This window comes from Heterodontus francisci, chromosome 37, assembly GCF_036365525.1.
Source record: "Heterodontus francisci isolate sHetFra1 chromosome 37, sHetFra1.hap1, whole genome shotgun sequence".
NCBI lineage: Eukaryota > Metazoa > Chordata > Chondrichthyes > Heterodontiformes > Heterodontidae > Heterodontus > Heterodontus francisci.
The window spans coordinates 11,388,142-11,401,674 of NC_090407.1; the positions used below are offsets into that span (position 1 = coordinate 11,388,142).

The window sequence follows — 13,533 nt, forward strand, 5'->3', positions numbered from 1 at the left end:
AACCAACATCACTGGAACAGATTTTCTGGCTATTATTACATTTTGCTGTTTGTCATAGAGTTATACAGCACAGAAACAGGCCCTTTGTGTCCGTGCCAGCCATCAAGCACCTAACTATTCTGATCCCATTTTCCAGCACTTGGCCCATAGCCTTGTTTGCTATGGCGTTTCAAGTGCTCATCTAAATACTTCTTAAATGTTGTGAGGGTTCCTGCCTCCAGCACCTCTTCAGGCAGTGTGTTCCAGATTCCAACCATCCTCTGAGTGAAAGTTTATTTCCTCAAATCCCCTCTAAACCTCCTGCCCCTTACCTTAAATCTATGCCCCCTGAGTATTGACCCCTCTGCTAAGGGAAAAAGTTTTTTCCTATCTAACCTATCAATGCCCCTCATAATTTTGTATACCTCAATCAGGTACCCCCTCAGCTTTCGCTGTTCTAAGGAAAATAACCCTAGCCTTTTCAGTCTCTCTTCGTAGCTGAAATACTCCAGCCCAGGCAACATCCTGGTGAATCTCCTCCTGCACCCTCTCCATTGCAATCACATCCTTCCTATGGTGTGGTGCCCAGAACTGTACACAGTACTCCAGCTGTGGCCTAACTAGCATTTTATACAGCTCCATCATAATCTCCCTGCTCTTATATCCCATATGCCTTCCTAACCACCTTATCTACCTGTGCTGCTGCCTTCAGTGATCTATGGACAAGTACACCAAGGTCCCTCTGACCCTCTGTACTTCCTAGGGCCCTACCATCCATTGTATATTCCCTTGCCTTGTTAGTCCTTCCAAAATGCATCACATCACACTTCTCAGGATTAAGTTCCATTTGCCACTGCTCCGCTCATCTTACCAGCCCATCTGTATCGTCCTGTAATCTAAGGCTTTCCTCCTCACTATTTACGACACCACCAATTTTCGCGTCATCTGCAAACTTACTGATCATACCTCCTTTATTCACGTCTAGATCATTAATATACACTACAAACAGCATGGATCCCAGCACCAATCCCTGCGGTACACCACTAGTCACAGGCTTCCACTCGCAAAAACAACCCTCGACCATTACCCTCTGCCTCCTGCCACTAAGCCACTTTTGGATCCAATTTGCCAAATTGCCCTGGATCCCATGGGCTCTTACCTTCTTAACCAATCTCCCATGCGGGACCTTATCAAAAACCTTACTGAAGTTCATGTAGACTACATCAACTGCTTTACCCTCATCTACACATCTAATCACATCCTTGAAAAATTCAATCAAGTTAGTGAGACACAATCTCCCCCTGACAATGCCATGCTGACTATCTCTGATTAATCCCTGCCTCTCAAAGTGGAGATTAATCCGGTCCCTCACAATATTTTCCAATAGTTTCCCAACCACTGATGTTAGACTCGCCGGCCTCTAATTACCTGGTTTACCCCTGCTACCCTTCTTGAATAATGGTACCACATTCGCTGTCCTCCAGTCCTCTGGTACCTCTCCTGTGGCCAGAGAGGATCTGAAAATTTGTGTCAGAGCCTCTGCTGTCTCCTCCCTTGCCTCTTGTATTTCCCACATTACAACTGAGTGGACACTTCAGAAAGTATTTCATTGGCTGCAAAGCACGTCCTGAGGTCATGAAAAATGCTATATAAATGCAAATCTTTCTTTTACTGAGCAGCAGCAATGTCTTAATGTGAGTTGAGTGTTATATTTTAGTACAGCTTGATATGAATGCAACTGATGTAATAACTTACGTGAAGTAAATGTCGATTCAGAATGGTTGGTTCCTGCCAAATGCCATGGATAGGATAATTCTTCATCCTGTCTCTGCTGCTGTTGTTCAAATGATTATTCTACTTACATTAGATATTGCTGCTGCTCAGGCAGGCACAGTCTGCTTGATCGGCACCCCATCCACCAACTTAAACATTCACTCCCTCCACCACCAACATATGGCGGCAGCAGTGTGTACCATATACAAGATGCACTGCAGCAACTCACCAAGACTCCTTCGACAGCACCTTCCAAACACGTGACCTCTACCACCGAGAAGGATGCAAGGGAACACCAACATCTGTAAGTTCCCCTCCAAGCCACACACCATCCTGACTTGGAACTATATTGCGGCTCCTTCACTGTCATTGGGTCAAACTTCTGGAACTCCCTTCCTAACAGCACTGTGGGTGTACCTGCACCAGATGGACTGCAGCAGTTCAAGAAGGTAGCTCACCACCACCCTAGGGCAATTAGGAATGGGCAACAAATGTTGGCCTTGCCAGCAACGCCCATATCCCATGAAAGAATAAAAAAAAGTTAGAGATGCAAGTGTATGCTAACAATATGTAAAACCTTTTCAACTGTACCATATATAGGAAGTACAATGGCATGTAATGTAGGGAATTTTTGTTTGGCTTAGTTTAATTAGGACCAGCCTTACATAGCTTACTGAGGGAGGTAAGGGTGGAAATCGCAGAGGTTCTGACCACAGTCTTCCAATCCTCCTTAGATATGGAGGTGGTGCCAGAGGATTGGTGAATTGCAAACCTTTTTAAAAGAGGGGAGAGGGATAAACCTGGCAATTACAGGCCAGTCAATCTAACGTCCGGTGGTGGGGAAACTTTCAGGGACAATAATCCAGGACAAAATTGAAAGGGTGGTTGGTGGAGGCAAATTCAATAGTAACTTTCAAAAGAGAATTGGATATATACTTCAAGGGAAAAACTTTACAAGGCCGTGGCAAAAGATCAGGGGGGAATGGAAATAATTGGATAGATCTTTCAAAGAGCCGACACAGACACAATGGGCCAAATGGCCTCCTCCTTGCTGTATCATTCTACGATTCTATGATCACTGCAGGTGGTAACCAGACAAGTTAATCTGTGGCTTAAAATTTTTTTTATATGAGTAACTCCTCAAAAAAATCAGCCAGAAAATAAGAGATGCGAGTTCCCTATTCTGCCAGGCCTACGTTCTTTGATCTGTACATGGGAAGATGTCTTGTATATGTTTTCATTACTGTTTTACCAGATCTGTTTATCTGGTAGCAGATTGGAAAAGACAATCACCCCTTAGAAAGATTAAATTTAAACTTAATACTTAAATAATGACCATAGTAAAAACTTTGTGTAAAGTCATGTGCACCAGCATCAAAAATCAGAACGTTGATGATTAATCTTAGTCTCTAGTTTTGTGTAGGGGGTAAATCAAATAGTTGAGCAAATATGACCAATGATGCAATACAAAACTAGTAACATCAATTGGATGGGGGCAGCACAAAAGGGAGTTTGGGGATGCGGAGGTGGGTAGAATGGGTACAAGGAGGATGCTGTGATTTGATCTGTTTTGGTTCATCTCTTTTCTGCTTAAAAACCAATACCTATTGGAACACTACGTATGTCTTTTTAATACAGAATTGCCAGCTTCTGTGAGAGCAGAGGATGGAAGCGAATCTTGGACAACACCCGAGAGGACTACTTATTGAAATGGACTGAAACTAACATACCTTCCAACTACCAAACCTTTCATGAAGGTAAAAAGGGCTATCAGAATGTTCCAGATCAGTTAGCTGTCATAACTATAATATGATTAAGTCTGCCATGTTAAGGTTTTAGGTTTCTTGTAGTACCTAGCAGCTCAAGACGGGGCAGCTGTGAGGCACCATGGACCATTAGCAGCAGCATATCCCCCACTTTACCATTACCATCAAGCGAAGGGATCATGGCTGGTTCAATGACGAGTGCAGGAGGGCATGCCAGGAGCAGCACCAGGCATGCGTTAAAATGAGGTGTCAACCTGGTGAAGCAATAACACAGGACTACTTGCATGCCCAACAGCAGAAGCAGCATGCAATAGACAGGGCTAAACGATTCCACAACCGACGGATCAGATCTAAGCTCGACAGTCTTGCCACATCCAGTCATGAATGGTGGTGGACAATTAAACAATTAACAGGAGGAGCAGGCTCGAAAATAACCCCATCTAACAATGTGGAAAATTGCCCACGTATATCCTTTCCACAAAAAGCAGGACAAATCCCATCTGGCCAATTACCATACTACAGCCTCCTCTCAATCATCAGCAAAGTGATGGAAGGTGTTGTCAACAGTGCTATCAATCAACACTTACACAGCAATAACCTGCTCACTGATGCTCAGTTTGTGTTCCACCTGGGCCACTTGGCTCCTGAACTCATTGCAGTCTTTGTCCAAACATGGTCCAAAGAGCTGAACTCAAGAGAGGAGGTGAGAGTGACTGCCCTTGACATCAAGGCAGCATTTGACTGAGTATGTTCTATGTTCTTTGGCCTCCTTATCCTGAGAGACAATGGGTAAGTGCCTGGAGGTGGTCAGTGGTGTGTGGAGCAGCGCCTGGTGTGGCTATAAAGGCCAATTCTAGAGTGACAGGCTCTTCCACAGGTGCTGCAGAAAAATTTATTTGTCGGGGCTGTTACACAATTGGCTCTCCCCTTGCGCTTCTGTCTTTTTTCCTGCCAACTGCTAAGTCTCTTCGACTCTTTAGCCCCGCCTTTATGGCTGCCCACCAGCTCTGGCGATCACTGGCAACTGACTCCCATGACTTGTGATCAATGCAGGACTTCATGTCGCGTTTGCCGACGTCTTTAAAGCGGATACATGGACGGCCGGTGAGTCTGGTACCAGTGACGAGCTCGCTGTACAATGTGTCTTTGGGGATCCTGCCATCTTCCATGCGGCTCACATGGCCAAGCCATCTCAAGCGCCGCTGACTCAGTAGTGTGTATAAGCTGGGGATGTTGGCCGCCTCGAGGACTTCTGTGTTGGAGATACGGTCCTGCCACCTGATGCCAAGGATTCTCTGGAGGCAGCGAAGATGGAATGAATTGAGACGTCGCTCTTGGCTGACATACGTTGTCCAGGCCTCGCTGCCATAGAGCAAGGTACTGAGGACACAGGCTTGATACACCCGGACTTTTGTGTTCCGTGTCAGTGCGCCATTTTCCCACACTCTCTTGGCCAGTCTGGACATAGCAGTGGAAGCCTTTCCTATGCCCTTGTTGATTTCTGCATCTAGAGACAGGTTACTGGTGATAGTTCAGCCTAGGTAGGTGAACTCTTGAACCACTTCCAGAGCGTGGTCGCCAATATTGATGGATAGAGCATTTCTGACATCCTGTCCGTTGATGTTCGTGTTCTTGAGGCTGATGGTTAGGCCAAATTCGTTGCAGGCAGCCGCAAACCTGTCGATGAGACTCTGCAGACACTCTTCAGTGTGAGATGTTAAAGCAGCATCGTCAGCAAAGAGGAGTTCTCTGATGAGGACTTTCCGTACTTTGGACTTCGCTCTTAGACGGGCAAGGTTGAACAACCTGCCCCCAGATCTTGTGTGGAGGAAGATTCCTTCTTCTGAAGACTTGAACGCATGCGAGAGCAGCAGGGAGAAGAAAATCCCAAAAAGTGTGGGTGCGAGAACACATCCCTGTTTCACGCCACTCAGGATAGGAAAGGGGTCTGATGAGGTGCCGCTATGTTGAATTGTGCCTTTCATATTGTCATGGAATGAGGTGATGATACTTAGTAGCTTTGGTGGACATCCAATCTTTTCTAGTAGTCTGAAGAGACCACGTCTGCTGACGAGGTCAAAGGCTTTGGTGAGATCAATGAAAGCAATGTGGAGGGGCATCTGTTGTTCGCGGCATTTCTCCTGTATCTGACGAAGGGAGGACAGCATGTCAATGGTTGATCTCTCTGCACGAAAGCCACACTGTGCCTCAGGGTAGACGCGCTCGGCCAGCTTCTGGAGCCTGTTTAAAGCGACTCGAGCAAAGACTTTCCCCACTATGCTGAGCAGGGAGATTCCACGGTAGTTGTTGCAGTCACTGCGGTCACCTTTGTTTTTATAGAGGGTGATGATATCGGCATCGCGCATGTCCTGAGGTACTGATCCTTCATCCCAGCACAGGCAAAGCAGTTCATGTAGTGCTGAGAGTATAGCAGGCTTGGCACTCTTGATTATTTCAGGGGTAATGCTGTCCTTCCCAGGGGCTTTTCCGCTGGCTAGAGAATCAATGGCATCACTGAGCTCCGATTTTGTTGGCTGTACGTCCAGCTCATCCATGACTGGTAGAGGCTGGGCTGCATTGAGGGCAGTCTCAGTGACAACATTCTCCCTGGAGTACAGTTCTAGGTAGTGCTCAACCCAGCGGTCCATTTGCTTGCGTTGGTCAGTGATTAGTGTGGCATCAAGAAGCCCTAGCAAAACTGAAGTCAATGAGAATCGGGGAAAGCTGGTTGGAGTCATACCTAGCACAAAGAAAGATGGTTGTGGTTGTTGGAGGCCAATCATCTCAATCCCAGGACACCACTGCAGGAGTTCCTCAGAGTAGTGTGCTAGACCTAACCATCTTCAGCTGCTTCATCAATGACCTTCCTTCCATCATAAGGTAAGAAGTGGGGATGTTCCCTGATGATTGCACAATGTTCGGCACCATTCACAACTCCTCAGATACTGAAGCAGTCCTTGCCAATATGCAGCAAGACCTGGACAACATTCAGGGTTGGGCTGATAAGTCGCAAGTAACATTCGTGCCACACAAGTGCCAGGCAATGCCCATCTCCAACAAGAGAGAATCTAACCATCTTCCCTTGGCATTCAATGGCACTACCATCGCTGAAACCCCCACTGTCAACATCCTGGGGGTTACAATTGACCAGAAACTGAACTGGATCAGCCATATAAGTACTGTGACTACAAGAGCAGGTCAAGGCTGGGAATTCTGCGGCAAGTAACTCACCTCCTGACTCCCCAAAGCCTGTCCACCATCGACAAGACACAAGTCAGGAATGTGATGGAATACTCTGCACTCGCCTGGATGAGTACAGCTCCAACAACACACAAGAAGCTCAACATCATCCAGGACAAAGCAGATCAGCACCCCATCCACCACCTTCAATATTCACTCCCTCCACTACCAATGTACAGGGGCAGCCATGTGTACTATATACAAGGCTCCTTCGACAGCAGCTGCCAACCCCGCAACCTCTACCACATAGAAGGACAAGGGCAGCAGATGCTTGGGAACACCACCACCTGCAAGTCCCCCTCCAAGCCACACACCATCCTGACTTGGAACTATATTGCTCTTCCTTCACTGTCGCTGGATCAAAATCCTGGAACTCCCTTCCTAACAGCACTGTGGGTGTACTCACACGAGATGGACAGCAGTGGTTCAAGAAGGCGGCTCACCACCACCTCCTTAAGGGCAATTAGGATGAGCAAGAAATGCTGGCCTTGCCAGAAATGCGCAAATCCCATGAAAAAAAAAGGATTGTGTTTTTTATTCATTTGCAGGGGACAGACAAGGGCATTGCTTGTTATGGCTTTTGTTGTGTGACTATGTATCTTTCTATTATTTCTGTTTTATGGTATGCTAATCTTTATTGCAAGGGTGTTGGAGTAGAGGGGAAGGATTTTGCTGTAATTGTATCGGGCTTTGATGAGACCATACCTGGAATACTGTGTACAGTTTCGGTCTCTCTACCTAAGGAAGGATAGATTTGCTAGAGGGGGTGCAACAGAGTATCACTAGATTGATTCTTGGGACAGGGGGGGTTGTCTTATGAGGAGAGATTGAGTAGAATAGGCCTTCATTCTCTGGAGTTTAGAAGAATCAGAGGTGATTTCTACATAAAATTCATAGAGGGCTTGACAGGGTAGAAATGAGAGACTGTTTCCCTTGGCTGGAGAGCTTATAACTAGGTCATAGTCTCAGGATAAGGGATCAGTGATTTAAGACTGAGATGAGAAATTTCTTCGCTCAGAGGGTTTTGAATCTTTGGCATTCTCTACCCAGAGGACTGTAGATATTCAATCATTGAATGCATTCAAGACTGAGATCAGTAGATTTTTTAATACTAAGAGAATCAAGGGATATGGAGATTGGGCAGGAAAGTGTGGAATTGATCAGCCATGATCTTATTGACTAGTGGAGAAGGCTCAAGTGGCTGAGGAGCCTACTCTGGCTCCTATTTCTTATGTTCTTATTTTCTTTATAATACTCCTGAACGACAAGTGCCTTCACTTGTTAAGTCTATGGGTAATGCTTTTTTGTTAATTTTTGTGCTCATCACGACAGTTATTGTTACTGTCAGCATCAAGTACTCCCAGGTGACATATAGCTCAATTAGATGTAAAGTAAAGCTCTCTTTATCTCTTTTTTATATTCATATTGCACAATATTTACACACGTTCCAGTAAACCCTGCATTTTATATAGTGACTTTAACACAGAAATTATCCCAAGTTTCTTCACAAAGGCAAAATGGATGCCTGACCAAAGAAGGATATTAGAAGAGTAGTGATCAAAAGTTTGGCCAAAGATGTGGATTTTAAGTCGCATCATAGGAAGAGAGGGAGCTGGAGAGGCAGAGGGGTTTACGAAGGGAATTCTAGAGTGGAGCCAAGATGTCTGAGGGGATTCAAACATGAGGATGAGAATGTTAAACTAAAGTTTTTGGGGTACTGTAGGTCAGTGAGGATAGGAGTGATGGATGAGCAGGACTTGGTTTGAGATAGGATATGAACAGCAGCATTTTGAACGATATCTAGTCCATAAACACCTAGTAGATGAGTTATAAGTAAAAAAAAAAAATTGGTATATCAAAAGCTCCTTGATATTGAGTTGCTACCATGTGAAGCTTCTGTGATATTAAAGCAAGTAGATGTAAAGGCCAAGGGCACCCAAGAATTCAGAGGATTGGAAGTATTTAGTAATCAAAAATTGTACAAAGTGTACTGTTGATTAACTTTGCTAATGTTTATTTCTTTGATTTCTGCCATTCTGAAAGGTAAACAGATGTTAAATCAGATCCCAAACAACAAAGTTCTAACTACCAAGTTTGGCCTCTGCTCTTCCCTCAAGGACAATGAGCGTATCATGAATAAATATGGCAGGATCATGTTTTCAAAGTAAGTGTACTTGTTGTTTGTATTTTCCTACAAGCCTGTGACCTTTTGGAGGCTTGATTAAAACAAAAGTAGAATGAATAATTCATTGGGTAATTGAGTCTTGTCTGCCATATTTTGCTAAATATGTAACAAAACAATAATTGCATGATATTGGCACTGATTTAATTGGCCATCCTGTATTTTTTAAATCACACTACATGATTGAACTACAAATCAGCATGAGCTGTTTCAGTTATCTGTACTCTTGGCCCTTTCCTGAATAAGTTGAAATAAAGTACACAAGGCAATGAATACCACTGTCAATATTAAAATGAAGCTCCTGCACACTTTTACTGTGAACTCACAAGGCTTGGCTTAAACCCAAGTAGAAACTTGTCCATGGAACACAATGGGTGGAGATTGATCGTCACTTGATTTCCTGACTCTTGTGCCCATCCCAATCCAGCATCATCAATGACAGTGACTGGAAAATCTCCTCCAGTGTGTTTCAGTTTCTTGTAGCCAGTTTGAAAATAGCTTCCTGTTGTGCAAGTCATCGTCATAAATGTTGCAGCTTTAAATGTTTTCTGTTTCATCTTTTCGACAAATGTTATCTTCAGAGTTTTTCTTTAAATCAACTTCTTCATATTCTCCTCAAGCCAATTTAGTTAGTTCCTTATCTCCATCACATTTCTCAGGAAGATAGTTGCTATCTAGGGGAGCAACGTCTTGCCTCCTGCCAGGCCTTGTTTATCTTTCTCTACTAATCCTGCAGGTCCCTGATAAAAACATGGTAACAAGTAATTGCTTGGTTGGACTCTGCCATATTCATTGTGCTCAGGTGCTATACATACCTGAAGGTCCATGTTCAATCTCCTCGTCTGTGTTGAGTTAGCTGATCTCAGCTATGGCAGCAGCTGGGCTTTATAAAGGAGCTCAATGCCCTGGGTTAGCAGTGAAAGAAAAGGCCAGTGAGGGCTTTTGCTCCTCATTGCAGTCCATTGACTTCTGCTGGAAAGTGTGCATGTGTAGACATTGAGTGAGGACTGGCCTGGGCTCAGGCTCAGCTCCAATGCTCCTGGCACCCATAGAATTGTGCCCCTGTACAAGTCAGCACTCTCAGGAGACAAGGGGAGGGAAAAAAGTCTTGCTGAGGCGAATATTAAGCAATCCTTCCTGTAGGCCACTGATGAAATGACGCAACTAATATTTGTCCTTTCAGAGCTAATTCGCAATTTGACATCTGGTTAAGAAGTGAGACTGAAGATTATCTGCAAAAGCATAGACATGAATAATCAATTGGCCGTGCTACATACCCGAGCATAAATTTTCCACAGACTCTGGGCCAAGTGGGAACAGTTTCCTAATATTGGTGCATGATATGCAATGTGCCACACCAGGACCTTGCAATCAGAACATTTACTTCCCCATTTCTGCTTGCTGACACGAAGGCTGAGATTTTATTGAACCCGGGATGATGGGCTGGGAGGCAGGTGGGAAGGAGGCCAAGTAGCCACGTTGGGACGACTCCCTGATGCAGTCTGACTGCTGGGGTAGTTTCCCAGCGACTGGCAGTTTTGGAACGGCTGCCGTCAAATAGAGGCGAACATCCAATTTGAAAAATTTACGCCCAATTTTGCCATCGGTAGAGTGCCCTCCGACCCCCACTGCGTGGGGAGGCTGCCAGCTGCATGGAGGAAGGCTCTCAGCAGCTTCCTGGGGGTGGGGGGGGGGAGCTGGGCATCAGAGCCAGAGGCTCCATGGCCCATCAAGGGGGTGGCTGGGAGCAAATGCTGCCTCTGTGGCCCCAACTCTGCTGCTGGAGGAGTTTCCCCTCTAATCGGCAGGGTCTACCACCCTACTGAGCCAGCGGCGCTTGAGATGGCTTGGCCATGTGAGCCGCGTGGAAGATGGCAGGATCCCCAAGGACACATTATACAGCGAGCTCGTCACTGGTATCAGACCCACCGGCCGTCCATGTCTCCGCTTTAAAGACGTTTGCAAGTGCGACATGGAGTCCTGTGACATTGATCACAAGTTGTGAGAGTCAGTTGCCAGTGATCACCAGAGCTGGCGGGCAGCCATAAAGGCGGGGCTAAAGTGTGGTGAGTCGAAGAGACTTAGCAGTTGGCAGGAAAAAAGACAGAAACACAAGGGGAGAGCCAACTGTATAACAGCCCCGACAACCAATTTTATCTGCAGCACCTGTGGAAGAGCCTGTCACTTTAGAATTGGCCTTTATAGCCACTCCAGGTGCTGCTCCACAAACCACTGACCACCTCCAGGTGCTTACCTATTGTCTCCCAAGACAAGGAGGCCAAAGAAGAAGAAGACGATCACTATCGGCCAACTGAGGCTCCAGAGCTGCCGGCCCTCTGATTAGGCCGACAGAATGGAGAGCCCACCTACCACCCTTAATTGAACGGCAGGCCCAGCAGCTGCCAACTAGGAGGCCACCTCCCAGAAAATTGACGATACGGTCCTGGTGCCTGCCTATGCAGTTTTGGGACCCACATATGGTCCTGACATCGGGACTTCCCCCTCTCTGATAAAATTCCACCCAACGTATTGTCTGTGGACTGCAACTGGGTTAAACACTGAAAGGTTTATATGCTGGAATTTTTCTCAGGGATTAGAAAGTGATTTTAAAGAGTCTTCTCTTCTTGGGTATATTCCTTGAGGAAACTAAATAATTGAGGACATCTATGGCAGTGTAGATTGGACATGGATGATTAAGAGGAATGGTCTCGGGATCAAATGGCCCTTTCTTATTCTGTGGTTTCTCATGTTCTGTACTCATTAATTCTCTTTATAATAATTGCAGTATGCAAACTAAGCAATCTGAAATTACTCTGACATGTTTCAGCAGAACTGCAAACTGTCACTGGCGATGGCAGTAGGTTATGCTGCTTCAAAGGTTAATGGCACAGTGGGGCCCTGAAAAACGTGTCCACTGTAGATGTAAAGATATTAGGTACTTTGTATCTGTGCTTCCACCTGCATTGGAAGTGTTGTTGTTGTATTACACCCTGACAATGCAAACTCGATGCTGTATATTGAAAAGAAAGACGTGCAGTCATATAGCACTTTTCATAATCTCAGGATGTTCTAAAGTGCTTACAGTCAATGAAGTACATTTGAAGTGTAGCCATTGTTGCAGTAAATGCAGCAGCCGATTTGCACACTGCAAAGTCCACAAACAGCCACGAGATAGTGACCAGATAATTTGGTTGAGAGATAAATATTGGGCAGGACACCAGGGAGAACTTCCCTGTTCTTCTTTGGAATAGAAGGAATCTTTTACATCGACCTGAGAGGGCAGACGGGGTCTCCGTTTACTGTCCCATCTGAAAGGCAGCACCATTGGTAGTGCAGAACTCCCTCAGTACTGCATGGGAGTGTCAGCCTAGATATTGTGCTCAAGGTTCTGGAGTGGGACTCAAACCCACAGCCAACTACTGCAGAGGTGAAGTGCTACAAACTCAGCCACAGATCAGAAACAGGGTGAGGGAAGAGTGCTTGCAAACCATGAGACAGAACTCAAATAAGCTGGCTACTATTGAAACAAATTAGATTGGACGCTCTTCCTTTTTATCCTATTTCTCTTCCCGAATTATAAAATGCTCATTATTTTTATTTCAGACCAAACTGAAGTTTTTCGCTTCCTAACATAAAGAATAAGATAAGAATCCTTGAACTAGATCCCCATGATACAAAAAGCTTGTTCTTCCTACATATAACAAGAGCAGTATACAGGTGTCATGAAGCTGTAAGCTGGTGTAAGTGTTCAGTGCAACATGTGCACTCACCATTTTCACTGTGATGGTGATCTCTGGCATGAGAAATGCTCGCACTGTGATTCCTGTTCTTCATTGAAACAGGATCTGTATTATTTCTGCTTTTCAACATGATTCCCAGGGGCAGGGAAGTGAGTGAATTTATTCTTTGATAAAAGTCCTGTCACTATTTCAAATTATTTGGTCAAGTTTCATTGCTTCAGTCAATTTAAAGCAACTTCAGATTTTTTTTTTAGAGATACGGCACTGAAACAGGCCCTTTGGTCCACTGAGTCTGTGCCAACCAACAACCACCCATTTATACTATGTTAATCCCATATTCCCTACCACATCCCCACCATTCTCCTACCACCTATCTACACTAGGGGCAATTTACCTATCAACTTGCAAGTCTTCGGCTGTGGGAGGAAACAGGAACACCCGGCAGAAACCCACGCGGTCACAGGGAGAGCTTGCAAAGTCCGTACCGGCAGCAGCCAGAACTGAACCTGGGTCACTGGAGCTGTGAGGCTGCGGTGCTAACCACTGCGCCACTCCCAAATAAAACTGGACTGGAAAGCTGGCAGCAGCTCCACAAACTGCGGAGGTCAGGCAGCATCTGTGGAGAGAGAAGCAGAGTTAACGTTTAAGGTCTGTGACCTTTCATCAGACCTGAAATGTTACCTCTGCTTCTCTCTCCACAGGTGCTGCCTGACCTGCTGAGTATGTCCAACATTTTCTGTTTTTATTTCAGATTCCAGCATCTACAGTGTTTCACTTTCATTTTATTGCCAACTGTAGAGTGTGGTTTGTTTGTTTGTTCCTGGATCTGGGTGACGATAGCAAGGGTTGGATT

At 45.3% G+C, this 13,533-nt stretch overlaps 1 protein-coding gene across 41 annotated transcripts in view; it reads left to right on the forward strand.

The window, feature by feature from the left end:
- Positions 1-13,533, forward strand: part of LOC137352058 (protein polyglycylase TTLL10-like) — a 367,140-nt gene that overhangs the window by 298,905 nt on the left and 54,702 nt on the right. For all 41 annotated transcript variants that reach the window (XM_068017111.1, XM_068017112.1, XM_068017070.1 and 38 more), the window contains 2 exons: positions 3,391-3,509; positions 8,802-8,922. In XM_068017111.1, coding sequence (XP_067873212.1) covers positions 3,391-3,509; positions 8,802-8,922 — 240 coding nt within the window. The remainder of the gene's footprint in view (positions 1-3,390; positions 3,510-8,801; positions 8,923-13,533) is intronic.